The sequence below is a fragment of the Trichechus manatus genome, unplaced genomic scaffold, assembly GCF_000243295.1.
Source record: "Trichechus manatus latirostris isolate Lorelei unplaced genomic scaffold, TriManLat1.0 scaffold00215, whole genome shotgun sequence".
In the NCBI taxonomy this organism is placed as follows: Eukaryota; Metazoa; Chordata; class Mammalia; order Sirenia; family Trichechidae; genus Trichechus; species Trichechus manatus.
In genome coordinates, this window is record NW_004444151.1 from 3,900,600 (window position 1) to 3,919,941 (window position 19,342).

General features: G+C 42.5%; 1 protein-coding gene across 2 annotated transcripts in view; it reads right to left on the reverse strand.

Moving 5' to 3' along the window:
- Positions 1 to 1,014: 1,014 nt before the first annotated feature.
- ELOVL5 (ELOVL fatty acid elongase 5) overlaps positions 1,015 to 19,342 on the reverse strand; it is a 73,572-nt gene continuing 55,244 nt past the window's right edge. The window contains exons 3-6 of one of the 2 annotated variants that reach the window (XM_023742665.1): positions 6,582 to 6,659; positions 5,505 to 5,676; positions 3,593 to 3,717; positions 1,015 to 1,232 (exon numbers count right to left, since the gene is read on the reverse strand). In XM_023742665.1, coding sequence (XP_023598433.1) covers positions 1,077 to 1,232; positions 3,593 to 3,717; positions 5,505 to 5,676; positions 6,582 to 6,659 — 531 coding nt within the window. In that variant the 3' untranslated portion in view covers positions 1,015 to 1,076. The remainder of the gene's footprint in view (positions 1,233 to 3,592; positions 3,718 to 5,504; positions 5,677 to 6,581; positions 6,660 to 19,342) is intronic. The other variant, XM_023742664.1, reaches the window with a different exon arrangement.

Sequence of the window (19,342 nt, forward strand, 5' to 3'; positions counted from 1 at the left end):
TATAATTTAAGTAAGATTTAAAGAAATTAAACAGAAAATTCAATTTATGCTTTTTGTACTCTGCTTTGCCATCAATTCAATATGTAGAGAGAACACAGGTTCTGTGACCAAACTGGTTTCTCCCATCTGGTAATACCTCTCTCACCACCCATATCCCTTGCTTGTCTTCAAAAATTTCTTATTACTTTAGCAGTGATTCCACCCCTCATGTACAAACTACCAGCTATACTTCTGCGTGCAGTTAAAAGATGTGTGACTTCAGCTTCCTCATCAGGTCCTGTCCTTTAACTTACTATGTACCTAGTGGGTGTCTCCAAGCGTAGTCATGAACTATTGCTTAATTGTAATATATGAATGGAACATCAGTTCAGCAGCACAGGAACTCAGCTCAAGTGAAATATGCCACGCAAAGGAACATGTGGTTAAAGGTGCAGGCGGGCACAGAGAAGAAGAAAAGTGGCTGATCCTCCAAGTAGCTGCTTGACACTACTGGGCTTATGACCTCGGAATCCATGGCCTCTACCCTTATTCCTGTCCTTGTGTCTTCCCCAGCACAGCAGGTAGTACAGCTACCAGGCACTGTCTGAGGGGCAACCAGAGCAGAATAACACCCACCATCCAGCGGTGACAGAGGCAGAAAAGTAGCAGCGGTTCAGAGCAGCCAGGTTCCACCAGAGATAATCTGCCCTAAATGGACCCTGCTGTGAGCAAAAGCTTACATACATCATGTACTTAGAAATGAACTGAACCCCTGACCTTAGCAGCAGTAGAAGGGCTGAGAGACTTCTGGTTGAAAATCACCTATCATTCCCCTGACACAGGTCAGAAGGGAAGCAATACAGGATCCTGCTCAACAGTTTTGTATTTACCACATGAGTCCCAAGACTCCCCAGCAAAGTACTAGAACTGTGTAGGTCTGAGACTGACTTTTAAAGTCCTCCACATAGCTGTCAGCCCCTGAAACGCAGAGGCTGCCCTCATTCCTGTGAGGCCACTGGAGCACACTGCCTGGCTCCATGTGGGTGTGTGCGTGAACGGTGAGTGCGCTGGTCGGAAACGGCCCCAGATACCAACCATCAGAGGAAAGTGAGATTTACCTGAATGTAGAAATTTGTGAAAAGAACAATCAGAGAAATCATGTATCCAATCTGGAAATATAACCAACCGAGAGGGAACGCGCAAGGCCAGATGACGCCACAGCTGGTCTGGATGATTGTCAGCACAAACTGGAGCTGGTAGAAAGAGACAGGACACACCTGAGCAGCATAGCAGCAGGACATCTACAAGGTCCCACGTTAGACTTTTCACCCAGCACCCCACCCCCAAGTTCCTGAATTAATGTTGATTAATTTTTCTGTAAGCAAAGAAGTCATTTAATAAACACAGTTATCAAAAAAATACCAAACCAAACTCGTTGCCGTCGAGTAGACTCACAGCGACCCTATAGGACAGAGTAGAACTGCCCCACAGGGTTTCCAAGGAGTGGCTGGTGCATTCGAACTGCCGACCTTTTGGTTAGCAGCCGAGCTCTTAACCACTGCGCCACCAGGGCTCCCACAATACATACACTATATTTATCCTAAACTATATATATGTGTGCATGTGTATACTTGTTTTACGTATATATAACTCCCAACACCACGTAGCTATTAAACAGTGAACCCACTGTTACTTATAACTTACACCATCACCTCTAAAATTCAGGGACACAGTAGAGAGAGATGCAAAGTTTTTTATTTTTTGCTTTTTAAAGGGGGGAAGGAAGGATGTGGGGTGTATGTATTTTTAAAGGGAACAAGTGATGTCACTGAAGGAACCAACCAGACTGGACATTTTCCCCATCCCTCGACTGTGTATTCTAGACTTAAACTCACTGGGAAATAATGCCAAGTGTATAGGCTTTCTCTGACAAGTAAAACTTGAAAAGCATGAGAATCTGCTTGGAGAAACACTCAGGAGATGTTAAAAATAAGGTGGCCGCCGGAGGTGCACCTTATGGAAGAAGAACGACAACGGAGGGCTGGGTTCTGCCCATTGTATTTCTGGCCCAGCTTATAATGCTACCAAACAGACAAGAGTTTTTTCCTTTTATTTTTAAGGTTAGTACTTTAGATTGAGAAATAACTAGGAAGCGTGCTTAAAATAAATTTAAACAAACTGGGTGCAATCTTCTACCTCAATGTACTAAGCCCAGTGGGAGAACCACTTCCCCAACCTGTTCTTTTTAAATTCTGCTTCTGCCAGAATCACAGCTGTGGGTTATAAATCAATCACTGCATCCTTTCACCTCCAGTGTAAAAAGGAAGTTACAGAACAATTGTCTTTCTTCACAGGTGGGTGAAAAAACCTAACAAGGACTGTAAAGCACCTGGCAAAGAGGTGATAATGACATATCAAACATATATGTAATACAGGAGATTTTCTCAGATAGTTATTTTAAATATTGAAAAATCGTAATTGATTTGGATGGTCTGAGTCAGTTTGGTTTGTTAATAAGGCAAGGCTAAGAGTTTAATGTCCACACCCCTAAGTCAGCTAGCTTTGGCCTACTGACTCAGTGTCCTCATCTATAGAATGGGGCAATAATGAGATCAGGTTATTGGAACAATCCATGTAAACTCCTTATTATTAGCACAAGTGCCTGACATATAATAAACGTCAGCATTTAACAGCAGTAGTAGTATTAATAACTAGTTATCAAAGAATGCATGAGGGGAGAGGAATTAAAAAAAAAAACAAAAAACAAAAAAAACTGTTACCATCAAGTTGACTCTAACTCATAACGACCCTACAGGACAGAGCAGAAATGCCCCACAGGGTTTCCAACGCTGTAATCTTTACAGAAGCAGACTGCCAAACCTTTCTCCCACAGAGCAACTGGTAGCTTCAAATCACTGACCTTTTGGTTAGCAGCCAAGTGCTTAACCACTGCACCACTAGAGCTCCTGGGGAGAAGAACAGGGATCTATAATACACCAGCAACTGGGAAATGTTTGAGAAAGGATGTTGAGAAATAGCCACCAGGCACCAGCAGTCGCCTGAACGGGGAGGGGGATGTCACCAGATGCCAATGTTAGCAACAGGTGCTCCATTAAGCACGGGCAGAATTCAGAGGTCAGCTGGCATGTGCCTTAGCAAACATTCTTGTTGCCTAACGAGCTAGAAGCACGCTGGACTCAGGTTACTTCACAGCTCCTTCTGAACTTCTTGGAACACAGATAAACAGTTTTTACCTTGGATTTTGGATTATAATTAGAAAATACATATACATACAGATGCATATGTGCTTATTTGCACAAACTAAGGACCAAAAAACTGACCTTGAAGTCAGGAAATGAGATTCCAGCTCTCACTGTACATACAATTCAACTAGCTGTATGACCATGGGCACAATTTCCCCATCAATAAAAATAAAGAAAATTCCCTGCTGTGACCATTTCAAGGAGTTTACAATTGGATCAAATGAGAAGGGGTGGGAAAGGCACATCTTAGATGCTATTAAACAACAACAGGGAGGCAGCAGAGCATCCAAAGGAAGAGGTCAGTGTCCACCGGGAAGCAAGTCCTGGGAGAATGAGGCCCAGTCACTCACCAGCTGCCCCTGAGTGATGTACTTCTTCCACCAGAGATACGGACGCATGGAAGGGACAGATGACAGACCATAGTATGAGTACATGAGGACGTGGATGAAGCTGTTAAGTGTGGCACCAAAGTAACCTGCAGGAACAGAGGGGGTTTGGGAAGGAGGGCATGTCAGTGTTTTATACATAACAGAAAAAGAAAAAAATATACAAATATATTCAGAAAATGAGATACTTTTGAACAGGGGTTGGAGGACACAGCAGCAGCAAGCACTGCATGGATGTATAATCAGAATGCCATTTCTGCTTGGGCAGGCCACCATTAGGATGCTTTAAGCCTAGGGGTCAGCTGAACCCGTCAGGGTGGATCTAACACAGGAGCCACTATATCCACCTGCATGGCTCTGGCACCTGCAGGCTTTGCTTCCAGCTCCCTAACAATGCCCAGAGGTAGTTGCTTTTGTATACATGCCCAATCACCTCAGTCCTGTTGCTCTGAAAGCTTTGGACAGCGGATGGACAATATGTCCCTACAAATCTGCTGAGGTTTGGAGAGGCCTGAGAAGTCACCTCCTAATTACTCCACAGGACAGCAGTGCTGAGGCCATGCACTGAGCAGAGTCTAGTTCCCTAGGGATAAAAGAGCCACTTAATCTCCTGATCTTCAAATTTCTAGTAGGACTGCTAGTTCTTTTTTCAGACTGTCTTACTGCCCCCACAGTAAGCAACCACAAAAAGCCATCTGGCCTCTCCATGTGCAGTTAAGGCCATGTGCACAAGCATCAGGGAAAGCGCTTCTACTCTCAGCTATGATAGTCAACTGACCATGCGACCTTGCACAGGTCACATCCATTCTCTGGTTCAGTTTCTTGGGGCCAGGTGGGGCTAGTTAAAATCTGCCAACCTGCAAGTTTTCTGAAGATTGAACGCACTCTTGTACTGTAAGCAGGTGCCGTTTCCACTAGCAAGGTCAGTTAACCCACACTCATGAGGTGGGATGGTGGGCAAAAAAACACTAACAACGGAGTTGGAGGCTGATCTCTACCGACCATTCTATGGTCTCAGTTTTCTCAGATGTACATCCAAAGGAGCTGTATTTTGAAGGTCCTTTCTAGTTCTAAAATTCTATCACTGTGTGAACCTTGGTGGGCCAAGTTAATCAAGGGTTAGTACAATCCTAGGGAAAAAACTATACATAAACAGACCCAAGGCTCTAGTCAAATTCTTCAGTGTCAGGATGACTGGAATTTTGACTGGGACATTTGTTAAAACTCCAAGCTGAGCCTGAAGGTAACAACTTTATCTCTGAAAATTATAAGAGATTTCAAGACCATAGCTTTCCAAAAGCCAGTTACCAGTTACCTGAAGTAACCTTTGAGAAGTTACTTCAAATTTCGGTACTTGCCATAAAAGACATCCTGACAAACGTGCTTCATGGAATGGGAGGGTCATTCTATTAGGATATGTGGAGACTTCCTAATGTGGTATTAGCTAAAGCTGTATCTCACAATTAGTTTTGTTCCCTGGTACCCACAAAATGGAATGATCCCATCTTCCTGCCCTATTCCTGTCAGGCAAACACATTCCAAATCTCTTAACCTTTTAAGAACTAATCTGAAACAGCTCCCTCTGGGACAGACAACACTGTCCATATTTTTTAATGTGCCCTCAAGTGGGGAATCTGTCATCTCCTTCATCTTGCCAAATCAGGCCTTCACACTAAACTAGAAAAAAGATGTTGTCAGCTCACTGACTGCATAGGTCACACAAACTATCATTATACGCAGCTAAGACACAAAGTTCAAATGCCTGAATTGTTAGAATCTACAGAAACAGCACCTTTCCTAAAAGCCTGTTTCAGTTTATCCTCTCTGCTCATACCTATCCCCAAGCCACCCCCACACCCGTCCCCATAATATTTACAGTGGCCGCAGGGCACCCAGTTCATCACAAACCACCAGATGTTCAGCATGGAGACGTGGTGGTACACATGCAGGACTGTGATCTGGTGGTTGTTCTTGCGTAAAATGAAGAAGAAGGTGTCCATAAATTCTATGAGTTTGGAGAAGTAATACCACCAGAGGACACGGATGATCTAGGAGGAAGGGGTTAAAAGACTTAGTCTCAGTGTTCTCTGAAATGGGCCTGCTCTGAAATATTACCTCTGACACGTTTTACTAACATCCCAAAGTCCAATGTTAACTCGGAGAAGCCCAAGAGCCCAACTGGTTACTCTGTGAGCGGATTTAAAGGAAGAATACACTAGGGGAAGTTTGCAATGACAACAAGGAAAGTTTTATAAGGGCCACTGATACCCTTCAAGATTATAACAAAAACAGAAAGCTCTAGGTCCAAAACCCTGAAGCCTGCCTATTCCCTCTGGAAGGAGTCTGTGAAGCCATCAGTACAAACAAACCACCTGAAAGACGCTTTTGATTTCAGGGACTGGCATGGGGCAGGTGACACAGTATAAGGCAAAGAAGAAAAGGAATCAGAGCTTTTAGAGTCAGGTACCTGACAAATTACTATGTCACAAAGCTGTCTTATGACTGAGCACCTACTGTCAGTCTTTTATTAAAACAAACAAAAAAACAAACCTCACCTAGAGTGGAAGTCAAATTCTATCTTAAATACCAGTGCTCAGAAGGCACTTAGAAGAATGATTTAAAAATTCAGGACATTATACTTATGATCTCATTCACGTAAATACAGCATAAACACTGACAAATGGATGCAATTCTCTCTCCCCAGAAACTGTTAACAACAGTTACCTTTGCAGAGAGGGTAGCTTTACTTTTCATTTTACACCTTTCATGTTCCAATTTTTGTACCATGTGTATATACTGCTTTTATTATTCTTATGATTTTTAATGTCTAGAGATTATCTGGGCAGTAGGGTTATGGGCTATTTTTTGTCTTTTGTACACTTTCCTTATTTAAAAACAAAACAGGAAACTACATAATAAATGCTATTAAAAAGAAAAAAAAGTGTGACGGTACCTTCATGTCTGATTCTCCCGCGCTGCGTGTTCCCTGACAGAAGAAGTTGTATTTACCTTCCCATACTCCTGTCACTAACTAAAAGAAAAGAAAAAGATGGTCACCAACAATATCAGAACCACAAAAAGACTTAGAAAGTTAAACTCCATTTATTTTAGAATCTGTGAAAATTTACCCTGGGCCATGCTGAAGCAAGTCTGCTCTCAGAAAACAAAATTATAAGAACGTATGAACAAAGGGAAAGTTTGTAAGGACTTAAGCCTCAACTTCACAAGGGGTAAAAACACAGTTACAGATTAAGTGGTGGATCTGAGATTCATTCCTGGCTGCCTGTCTTCAGAGACCCTCCTTTACCACCCAGCCTCTCTTCAGAATCCTCAACTCTTTATCCCTTTGGTTTTAGCACAATATGCCTTGCCAATTCTGAGGCCCAGACCAACCCAATCGCAGGCTCCCCGCCTCACTCCTGACCCCCAGCAGCCTCAGGGGACAACACCATCTTGTGCCTAAGGCTGCCGTTCTAATTACAGGTTTCCAACCTGAGTCAAGTCCTCAGTGTTACATAGCAGTGGTTTTCAAAACACTTCCTAAAACCAGCTGAGCTCAAAAAGCTTCCCAATATGGCTTCCTTAAAGCTTGAAGGGATTTTAGAACCCATTTGCTCCTGGGATGGCAGAGAGGCCTGGGTGGTGGCGGTGGTGGTGGAAGAGGAGCGCCGTGAGCAAGCTCAGGGGAAAAGTGTGCCAAGACCAAGTACTCTGTCAGCTCCGGTGGGGTAGGGGGAGCTGAGACTGTCCTGTCTTATCTATTCTGTGGAGAAATTATTTTTTAAAGAATTGTAGTAAAATACACATAACATAAAATGTACCATTTTAACCATTTGTAAGCGTACAGTTCAGGTGGCATTAAGCACGTCTGCAGTATTGTGCAACCATCACCACTAATGCAGAACTTTTTCATCATCCGAAACAGAAATTCTGTTCCTATTAAGTAATAATTTCTCATTCCACCCCCCTCTTCCCAACCCCTGGTGACCTCTATCCTACTTTCTGTCTCCAAGCATTTGCCTTTTCTAGATACCTCATATGAGTAGGACCATACAGTATCTGCTCTTTTATGTCTGGCTTATTTCACTGAGCATGTTTTCAAGGTTCAACCCATGTAAAAAATCACCAGAACTTTATTCCTTTCCTTTTCATGACTGAAAGATATTCCACTGCATGGATGTACATTTTGTTCATCCATTCATCTGTCAGTGGTCACCCGGGTTGTTTCCACCTTTTGGCTATTGTGACTAATGCTGCTAGAGACACTGGCAGCCTTCGTTTTTATAGATGATGAAACCCAGGCCCCCAGGTTTTCAGCATGTTAGTGACAGAGCTGAGGTGAAAATACAGATCATATTCAGAACAAATAACCCCCAAAGTGCTATTCTGTAATCCAGGACGGCTAGCTGACCCACCAGATTCTGACCCCAAGCATAAACCCACTGCCATCCACTGCGACCCTATAGGACAGAGCAAAACCACCCCATAGGGTTTCCAAGGCTGTAAATCTTTATGAAAGCAGACTGCCACATCTTTCTCCCACGGAGCAGCTGGTGGGTTCAAACCACCAACCTTTTGGTTAGCAGCCGAGTGCTTAACTACTGTGCCACCAGGGAATACCACATATTAATTGAGGGGAAAGGGCTAAAGGGGAAAGACATTCAACATAAAAAAATCTCCAGGTTTTCTTGGAGGCAACTAGCTGCTTTATTCAGTCGGGCTTTCTCTAAGCCAGTGGTTCTCTAACTTGAGTGAGCAACATCACAGTCATCTAGAGAGCAGGTTACAACACAGATTACTGGGTCCTACCCCAAGCCTTTCAGAATCATTTGAGTCTGGGGTGGGACCCAAGAGAATCTGCATTTCTAATAAGTTCCCAAGTGATGCTGAGGCTGCTGGACTACATTTTGAGAAACACTGCGGTTAAGCCTAGGGATAATTTAGTCCAACCTCATCATCTTCATTTCTTGTTCTGTGCCATGCCCTGGACACTAGGGATGACTTCCACAGACTAAGGAAATCATGCCCATTCTTCAGTTCACCTGCAGCAGAGTATGGGCACTGTGGTATCACAGAAAGAACCCTAATATCGAAGTGGCAAATTCTAGGTTATTACAGACCTATCACCAGTTCACTGTGGGGCCTCAGTCTTCTCATTTGCACAATGAAGACAACTGGACTAGACAAGACCCAAGGGTCACTCTAACAGTCCAGAGGAAAAGTTCAATTTGACCACCTTGTATTTTCCAAGTTGTCCATTATGCTCCAGACAAACACCTACGAGATGCTATGTTTACTGCTACTCTTCAGCTTCCTCCTGAAGCCTGGGGCAACCTCCACCTTTCCTTGTGGCCTTCTCCTTGGTGGCCAAGTGGGGCTAGCCGGGGAGAAATCTGAGGTGCCATGCCTTGTGCCTGATCTCCTCCCAGTATCTACTACAAGGACCTGGCCACTGGTAGCTGTTTAAAGTCATGGTTCTCAAAAGTGTGTTCCCAGTCCAGCAGCATCCACTGGTGACTAATTCATGGGAACCAGCCAGGCCTTACTCTGGGCTTCAGGCCCGGCAGTCTGTGTTTTAACAAGCCCTCCCAGTGATTCCGCTGCAGCTAAAGTTTGAGAACCATTGGTTTAAAGCTGTGATTCTCATTTTGGCTGCTTAATAGGGGGCATTTAAAAATTACTAAAGCTGGCCTCACCCCAGACCGTTAAGCCAGAAACTTGAAGGTCTTTTAAAAAGCTCTCCAGGTAATTTCAGTGTGCCCCAAGGGATGGGAACACTGGTTTCGTGCTACTCAATTTCAATACGAAATGGTTCCACCTGTCAGTAGGATTTTGGGAAAGATGTAACTGGAACACAGGCCACAAGAGACTCAGCTATGCACCTGGCACCTTGCTGCTGTCCTTGAAGGCACTAACACAAGAGTTTAGCTTGGTGAGCAACAATGACTCCCTCCAGGGAACATCAGGCGACTGCAAGAGTCTGAAGACAACAATGGACTGTGGCCATAGTCCTCCAGATTTTTCTTTTAAAAATGTCTTTCAGAAGGAATTTGGGTGGGACTGCCTTTACTCTTTGAGCTAATTAACCTGAAATTCCATTTAGCCCCTTGATAAATTAAAAAATAAATAAATAATCACCATGTAAAACACCCACTGTCTTTGGAGGGGAGCCCTGGTGGTTCAATGGCTAAGTGAGATGGCTGATAACCAAAAGGTTGGCAGTTCAAATTCACCAGCTGCTCCCTGGAAACTCTATGAGGCAGTACTACTCTGTCCTCTAGGGTCGGAATGAACTCAGTGGCAATGGGTTTTGTTTTTGGTCTTTGGAGTATAAAAAGCTCAAACCTGGGTCTTGAGGGATGAACTTCTTCAATAATGAAGCATAAGCCAGCTACACAAACCAGAAGCTGCTCATTCACTTGACCTGAGCCCACCACCCCTCTTCTACTTATAGTGGCTCCTGCAGGAGCTCCACCAGGCTTAACCCCAATGCTCCCATGATTGCTGCTGCCACTCAGCGCTTGTACTGGATTCTCTGTGTCTCTCAAATCACCGACTTCTGCCTTTAAAACCCTTCAATGACTTGTCATCGCCTTCAGAATAAAACCCTAAATCCTAGGCACACTATTTAGGTATTCATTCTTCTACAATGTACCCCCAAGATTACCTTTCACTCCCTCCCTTACCTACAGTCAAACTGGACCTCTTCCCATTCTCCAAACATGCCTTTCCAGTACACAATGGCCAAGGGGAAAGAACTCAAGTTTCAGCACTAGCCAGACAGGGTTTAAATCCTTCCTTCCCCCCGTTTTTTGGAGTCCCCAGGTGTGCAAATGGTTAACATACTTAGCTGATAACAGGAAGGATGGAGGTTTGAGTCCACCCAGAGGCGCTCGAAAGAAAGGCCTGGTGATCTATTTCTGAAAAATCAGCCACTGAAAACCCTCTGGAGCACAACTCTACTTAGACACACGTAGGGTTGCCATCAGTCAGAACGGACTTGATGGCAACTGGTTCGTTTTTTCCCCTATGTTTAGCTAGGTGGCTTGGGCAAGGTACTTCAATCTCTTTACATCTGATTTTCCTTACTTGTCAAGTGGGATAAAAATAGTACTGGTCTCTTAAGGTTGCTGTGATAAGTTAGTGAGATGAAGCATGCAATGCTTATCTTCCTGAATATAGGCATATCAGATAAGCATAGTAAATGTTAGCAATTACCATTATTTTATTATTTTCAACCAGAAAACTCTCTGTACCCATGTTCCCCATGCCTAGCTCTCAAAATCCCATCTACCCTTCAAAGGTGAGTTGAAATTCTATTTTCATCATGAATGCTCCCTGAGCACCACAGGCTGAAGGCTGTTCTCCTTCCTTTAAGCTCACCCTGCATTGACTTGTAATTGTTCATATGCTCTCTTTAAGCCCCTGGTTAATAGGTCTGTTTTAAGCTTCCGTGCAAGCTTTGGGAGGGTGGTGCTCGTGGCTGCTGCACCCACAGACTCCAGCAGGGGGACTTGTACACAGAGGTGCTGAACAAGTTATTTGTTAAACTAATGACAAAGATTTCAAGTCACTGCTTCTCCCCCCCTCCACCCCAATGTAGGCCTAATGTTTTATTCACGGGCAATGGGGGTGAGGAACAGAGCTTCATTTCATTTCTGCTTTGCAAATGGGAGAAATTATAATACAAGAAAAGTTATTTTAATGAGGTTTAAATTTGATGGTATTCACTTAAACTCCGTTCACAGGACTAAAACCCTTCCTCATCAAACTGCATACTAAGGATGTGGAAAATTCAATTCTCAAATATCCTTGGCTTCAGAGGGGATTGAATAGTTGTACACACATGGACGAAGCACTGGAGTTAAAGTTTATTTATCTGAAGACCCTCACCAGACCTCCACAAAATGGGCCAGTTGAATCAGAGGACTATGCTCCCTCCAGCCCATCAGAGGAAAACAGAGTGTCCATGGGTAGTGGACCTCAGAGGCTCTCAAAGCAAAGAGGACGGACTTTCCCTCCAGCCCCATAGGAGCACAGCAGAAGAGACACTGCTCTAGACACACTCCTGTTAGCCATCAGTTCCCTTCAGGCTCTGATAAAGGGGCTCAGAGCTGTCTTGGTCATTTCTCCAGAATTCATTCAACTGTGTGTAAGGAGACACTGCAGGATGGGAGGGCCCAGGATGCTGGACTAAGGTGATTCCTGGAGAGGAGGAACTAACAGGGCAGGCTCTACGGTTTCCACCTTGTGCTTCTGGGCATCAGATGAAAAGGGGGCATGACTATATTACAATAAAAAAGCAGTTCCCAATATCATCGACTACTCCCAGAGCAACCCAGGAACCATTATCTACATGGCTTTTTCTAAGTAACCAAGATACAAGCAGTACCACTACAAAACCATTTGTGCTTTCTCCTTCCTTGGAGTAAAGCAAACTTTAATTAGGGCAGGAACATGTGAAGAGCTATAATTAAAGCCTTGCTAAAAGCTTTCTTCTCTCCTTATGAGACAAATAACCACTGAAGGTTTCATGCATCTTTTCATTTAAAAAAAAAAAAAATTAGGTTAGCACCACAGCTGGGTCTAGATGATGCAGTTCATGGAGTGACTCATCTCTAAAGGTGGGAGCTGACTTTTCCCACCTAACATCACATTTAACCACAAATGAGTTACAACCTTTAACATGATAAACATATCCATGGCGCTTTCTGGAATGCAGCCAAAGTATCTCAGGAAACAAAGCCATTTGAAACACTTAAGGAGTAAGCGGAAAAACATCCTCCTGGGTAGCCTTTGAGCCCATGGGTGGTGCAATGGTTAACATGCTCAGCTGCTAACCTGAAGGTTGGAGGTTTGAGTCCACCCAGAGGCACCATGGAAAAAAGGCCTGGCAATCTACTTCTGAAAAAATCAGCCATTGAAAACCCTACGAAGCACAGTTTTACTCTAACACACATGGAGTTGTCATGAGTTGGAATCGACTTGATGGCAACTAGTGGTGTGGTGGTGATGGATGGCCCTTTATCAGTTTCTCTACTCCAACTTGCCAAGATGTTAGAGCAACAAGATTAACCCCTTTCCAAAGGGGGCTGGCTGCTTTTAGTGATAAGAGCTTGATGAGCTGTGTGGTTATTACCCCCAAGCAGAAATGGAGTGGAAGATAATAAAAATAGACACTAACCATACTTGAATTCAACTGTATCACAGGACTCCATGCACTTTCTAAGCAACAGTATCAAAAGTGTGTGGGGCTGATGCATTTTTCACAGCTTCGACTGTTTCTCTGTCAATCCCCAGTGTGTATAGACCTGGACAAGCCAATGTTTTTAGATGAAGAAATGGAGACCAAGAAGTGATATGAGTGACCCAAGGTCACACAGCTTCTTGGTGGCACCGCTGGGACTGGCACACAGCAATCCAGACTCTCAGTCCAAATGCAATCTTACACAGCAGTTCCAAGTTCCTCTGACCTTCTTTGTCTCTTTCTGAATCCTCAGGAAGAACATGATGGGGATATTCTATCCATGAAGAACTCTGGGGAAAAGCAGACCCTCAGCTGCATCTTTATCTCCAGTAGATGCTTGGTTTAAGATTAACCGTCAGCGCCTCTGAAACTAAAAGCACCTATTTCCTCTAGGGTGTAGCTGGCCAATCCTGGCAGTGTCATCATGGAACAGTCAGGTCAAAGCGTGTGGTTTTGAATTTCAAATCTTTCATGTCCAGAGCATAAGCATGCCCATTAAGATAATTTCACACCCGTGACCTCTCAAAGTGTTTTTTTTTTTTTCCTCTTTATGACCAGAACACCCTTGGGTTACAGCTGAATGCAGGACTCTTGGTTTTATTAGAAGGAGAGGTTCTGTACACTTGAGAAGTCTTTAGAACAAAGCACAAAGAAACAGCTTGTCCTCAGCCCATCCTGAAATAGGTATGTCTGGCATTTTCCCCAAACCCTAGGCCTGGCCCTCTTATGCTGGCAATCCTTTTCTCTCACTGTTAAGGCTTCCTGGGAGGTGGTTTCCTGTAGGTTGCTTCCACATACTCGGCGAAAAATGCTCATTTTATATTTCATGGGGGTGTTTGTGGCTGGGGAGAGAAAAACTTCAAGCTAAGACTTAGCATTTCAGGTAGTACTGGATAATGGTTAGGAGCACAGACTTGAATTCCAGCTCTACCCTGGAACTTTACCCTCTGTAGAAAGGGACAGTAATAATACATCTACCTTGTAGGGGTACAAAGAACTTTAAATGAGTTAGCTCAGTACCCAGCACAAGGTAGGCACTATATGGCTCTATTATGATTCTAAACAAACATTCAATTATTTCGAACTCTAATGGTTAAAGGCCCATGACCAGGCCTAAGTGATGTTGTTGCAAATGTGTAAGGAAGCCCCAGTCAGAGCATTCTTTGCATAATTTTTAAAGAAAGGTCTCCAGCCTATCTACTGACTCTTGCTTTGCAGAGTAAGTCTGGTTTAGTTGAGAATTTGTACAGTGACATGCTCTTTGTTACATCAGCTGCAAAGCCAAGTTACCAAAGGTTTCCAGAGTCAGTTGAGAGGAGGTCGGCCTGGCCTTAGACCAACCTCCAGCCTTCTCTCTATTGGAAGGCAGTCCTTTCCCTCCATTCTCCCTGCTGTAATGCATTCTCTGAAGGCAGTGCCAGATAAACTCGGGCAAGTAACTGAGCGAGGTGTTTCCATTCCCAGAGAGAAGGGAGTTTTTTTTTCTGAGCAAGAGCGAGGAATTTCAGTTGTAAGGGAACTGAGTGGGAGAAGTGTTTTAGGAAATGATCAGGCTTTTCTTATAAGTATTAACCTCATCAGACATTTCAACTACTCTATACTTCTTTATAGTCACTATGAGTTGGGATCGACTTGACAGCAATGGGTTTGGTTTGGTTGTACTTCTGTTAAATGGGGAAAAGCAGACTAGTAAATACCTTTTTCAAAGTATCTTGGTAAACAAAAAAATTTTTAAAATAAAATTTGATCATCAATTGCCAGGTCTTTAAGTGTTTTTCCAAATCTTATTTTCCCACAATAACGTATCTATTTTAGGAAAGCCTGAAGGGAAAGAAAAACAACAAAACAGTTTAGAATATAATGTTTCCAAAGCAACTACTCTGTGGTCCTATCAGAAGACCTTCAAAGCCGGGCCCAGGGAGGAACAGCCTGCCAGGTGCCCTGGGAGATGCTCTAACAGCCCTACAATTATAGAGGTTAGAAAGGACAGGCAAAACATTCACCCCATCAAATGCTCAATTTCTTTCATCTTTCCATTAAAAAGTATCAGAAATCTTCAAAAGAGTCAAAGAAAAAAATACTGATTTCTGGTTTTGGCAACAGGGCAAACCGAACAAAAGACAGACTCAACTCCCCACTACAAACACACACACAGAACTACTACATAAAGCACACCAAAAAATTTCCAACACCATCAACGTCGTAATAAAAGGTGAGTTTTGTTTTTCCCAAAAAAATTATTCTTCAGAAAAGATAAGTTAGCTTACATTCAAGTCCTTCCAAAAATCTTTCTTTTATCTGGGGAAGACACATTGACCTGAAATGACCCCAGCAACACTAGTTTGGGATGCTTACATAGGACGCCTGTCAAAACTGTTTTCATTTAATCCATTGCTGTTGAGTAGATTCCAACTCATAGTGTCTCTATAAAACAGAACAGAACTGCTCCCATAAGGTTTTCTAAGGAGCAGATGGCTCCAAAGACATTTAATGTAGACTTATTACTCCTGGAGGAATGATCTCATAGATCTAGCTGTAAGCAAACTTTTTAAAGAATACTTTAAAAAAGCAATACAACAAATGCTTAAGTCTGGAGATCACTATTATATAGCTATATCATAAAACCAATGCTTCCATGTTATGGAATGATAAAAGAACAAGTACTGAGAAAAATCCAAAGTGAACCTTTAGAAATAAAAAACAAAAAGTCATTTAAACTAAAAAACTCAATGAATGTGTTAAACAGAAGATCAGACATAACTGAAGGAAGTATGAGTGAATTAGAAGAATGCAGCAGAGAGAACAGAGGTAAAGATGTAGAAAATATGGAAGAGAGGATACATAAAGGACAGACTGAGAATGTCCAACACAGGTCTAATAGGAGCTCCAGAAGGAGAATGAGGAAAGAGGGAGAGAGGCCAAAGTCAAGGAGATGATGCCTGAGAAACTTTCCTGAAGACTGAAGTCACACAAGCTCTGGGTGAGAGAGACAAAAATAAATCAATCTCTAGCCCAGGCACCTAAGTGGTTTTAGTTTTGAACAAGATTTTAAAAGTACCTGGAAAGAAAAAGATTACTTAAAAACGAACAAAACTGAGACAGCCAGTAGACTTCTCAACAATTGAGGCCAGAAGACAACGGAATAAATCTTTATAATAGAGACTTGAAGAAAATAACTATTAACCTAGAATTCTATGTCCTGCTATAAAATTGTTCAAATATAAAGGTAAATAAAATGATGCTCAGAGACTAAAAGACTACCCCTCACAGAAAGAAGTTGTTTAGAAGAGAACTGAACCTCAAAGAAAGAATGGAGCCCACAGATCAATAATGAATTAAAAGATCAGTAAGCTCTTTTTTTCCCCCATACAAAAATTTATACATACATTGTTACGTGACTCTAATTGCTCTCCCTATACTGTGACAGCACACTTCTCCTTTCCACCCCTGATTTCCCATGTCCATTCAACCAGATCCTAACCCTCTCTGCCTTCTCATCTCACCTCCGGACAGAAGCTGCCTGTTTAGTGTCTTGTTTCTACTTGAGCTAAGAGGGACACTCCTCACATGTATCACTTTATGTCCCACAGTCCAGTCCAATCCCTGTCTGAAGAGGTGGCCTCAGGAATTGTTTCAGTTCTGGGCTGACAGAGAATCCAGGGGCCATGCTTTCTGGGGTACCTCCAGTCTCAGTCAGACCATTAAGTCTGGTCTTCTTACTAGAATTTGAGTCTTGCACCCCACCTTTCTCCAGCTCCACCCGGGACTCTGTTGCATTCCCTGTCAGGGCGATCATTGGTGGTAGCCGGGCACCATCTAGTTCTTCTGGTCTCAGGCTGAGGAAGTCTCTGGTTTATGTGGCCCATTCTGTCTCCTGGACTAATAATTTCCTTGTGTCTTTGGTGTTCTTCATTCTCCTTTACTCCAGGTGGTTGGGACAAAATCAATAAGCTTTGATTGCAATAATCACGGGTGTTTAGGGGCTTTAAAAAATGGTGAAACTAAACACTTGACAACAACAACGTGAACGACGGGGGTAAGAGCTAAAATCTAACGCCCTTGTGTTGTTCAGGAAAACAGAAATATTGATTCACTTTAAATCTTATTAAGTCAAGGATGTGTCTTAAAAATTTACGGGTACCAATGAAAGAGTAGAAATAGAATGAATAACTTTCAAACCAGTAAAATACAAAAATAACAAAAATCCAACAGAAAGGAGGAAAAGAGAAAAAAGGTGGGGGAGGTGGAGAACATACACATGAAAAGGTAATAGAAATTACTCCAAAGTAAGAATTATCATGCTAAATGAAAATGGATTAAATTTGCCCATTAAAAGACAAGCAACTGTCAGATTCAGCCATTCCACTCCTAGGTGTATACCTGGCCAAAAGACTATCACATCTGCACCAAGAGACATGTCTAAGAACATTCAATACACCACAGTTAATTGGAAACAACCTACATGTCTCTCCATAAAAAAAAAATTTAAAAAGTCACGGTAAATTCTAACAAAATAATGCAGAGCAGTTAAAGTTAATGAGTGAAATCTGTAAGATTCAGCATGAATTCATCTCAATATGCAATGCTGATTGAAAATTGCTATTTGAAAAAGTATAAATAATGTTATCAATTATAGAAATTTTAAAAACTCTCTTAACCCATCAAGTTGGTTCTGACTCATAGTGACCCTACAGGACAGAGGAGAACCATCCCAAGGCTGTAAATCTTTATGGAAGCAGACTACCACATCTTTCTCCCTCAGAGCGGCTGGTGGGTTGGAACCACCACCGTTTTGATGTAATTAGCAGTTGAATGCTTTAACCACTGCACCACCAGGACTCCTAAAAACCCTCTTAGAACATACTGTATATTGTCATGGATATATAGATATGTAGTAAAAGTATCAAAATAAATCCAGAGAATCTGGGAAGGGCTGCGCTTCAGATGCATTTTTGTAATGTTTTATTTTTCAAACAAAAAAATTTAAACAAAAAATACAATGTTAACATTTGTTAGGCACTTAGATATTATACCACTTTATTTCCCATATTTTGAAAAAAGTTCCGAAGTTAAAATTTAAAATAAAAATTGCAAAGGGAAGAAATGAGTAAGTTTTGGATCTATGCCAATCCACATCCACCTCTCCAGCTATCAATCGTTTTTTATTTAAATTACATTTTAAATATTCTGAACATTTGAGAGAAAGGTAACTACCTCAAGCTATCCAAAACATACAGTCCTTACTTCAAAGGAATACACATACACCAATACTCAAAAACAATCTTATTTGTAATCTGTGATTTATCTTCGACTGCTAAATAAGGTAAACATGATTCTGGCATTTGCTTTTTGCTATCATAATACTCTGCATACAGTTTGGTGGGGTAATCAGCCATAGTATCAAAGGGAACAAAAAGAGGTAAAATAAATTTTAAATACCGGTAGTTCCTGACTTACAATGACTCCGTCATAAGTCAGTTCTGATATTTAAGTCGAATACCTCATATTTTTTTTAAGTTTTCATTATTATTGCCTTTTACAATCAGTATCTTTATAAATTCAACCTTTGCCTTTGAGGGTTGGAAACATTACATCTGAGAATGATAACATCAGCAAATTACATGCTGCAACACTGATTGTGATACATATTACCAACGAAAAAACTGTAAAAAAAAAAAAAGTCAGAGGAGCAGTTTGTGGTAACTCAAACACTTTGTAAACCGGGGACTACCTGTACTGTCATCTTGTAAGCTAGTGATCTGTGTATGAAGGTGCAGTGAGGGGCACTTTGATGGAAAGGAACGTATCATATTCCTCGGGAACAACGAGGAAGCGAAAGGCTGAAAAATCAGAGTCCTCTCACTTGGTACTCTCATGACTTCATGGAAGAACTGATCCTTAATAAGCAGAGTCCTCAAAAATGAGATGAAGACTGCCAAACAGAGGTGGGCTTAGGTCTAGGAAGAAGAAGGGGAGGAGTGGAAGAATGAAATCGCCTCGTGTTGGGGGCGGGCGGGGGGAGTTGAGCAGAGCTGGGTATAATGGACACGCTAAGAAAGCTCCAAGTTCCTGCCAGTTGCACTGCTTCCTCCTGAGGAAAGGCCTCAGCAGTTCCTGCAGTAGTGCTCCTGGGGTGTTCAAAGCCATGTGCACTGCCCAACACTGACCCTGCTTCCCTGGCAGCTACTGATGAGTCCAAGCATCACTGCACGAGAGACACAGGCTGATCAACAGGGACCTCCCTTTCAGACTGTAACAAACCAAGCAATTAGATCCTCTCTGCTTAGGGTGATAAGAGATCAGAGGCACAGAGTGTGAGAAGAGCAGACACATCAAAATGGTTCCATCCCACGACAGAGCAGCTGCCTGAGTGGGAACACCAGGTTAATACTAAACATGCTGTTCAGAAGTGGCTTTGACAGCCTGCTGAGTGGGTTGGGGGAAGCTGGGGTCCAGCCACATTGTAT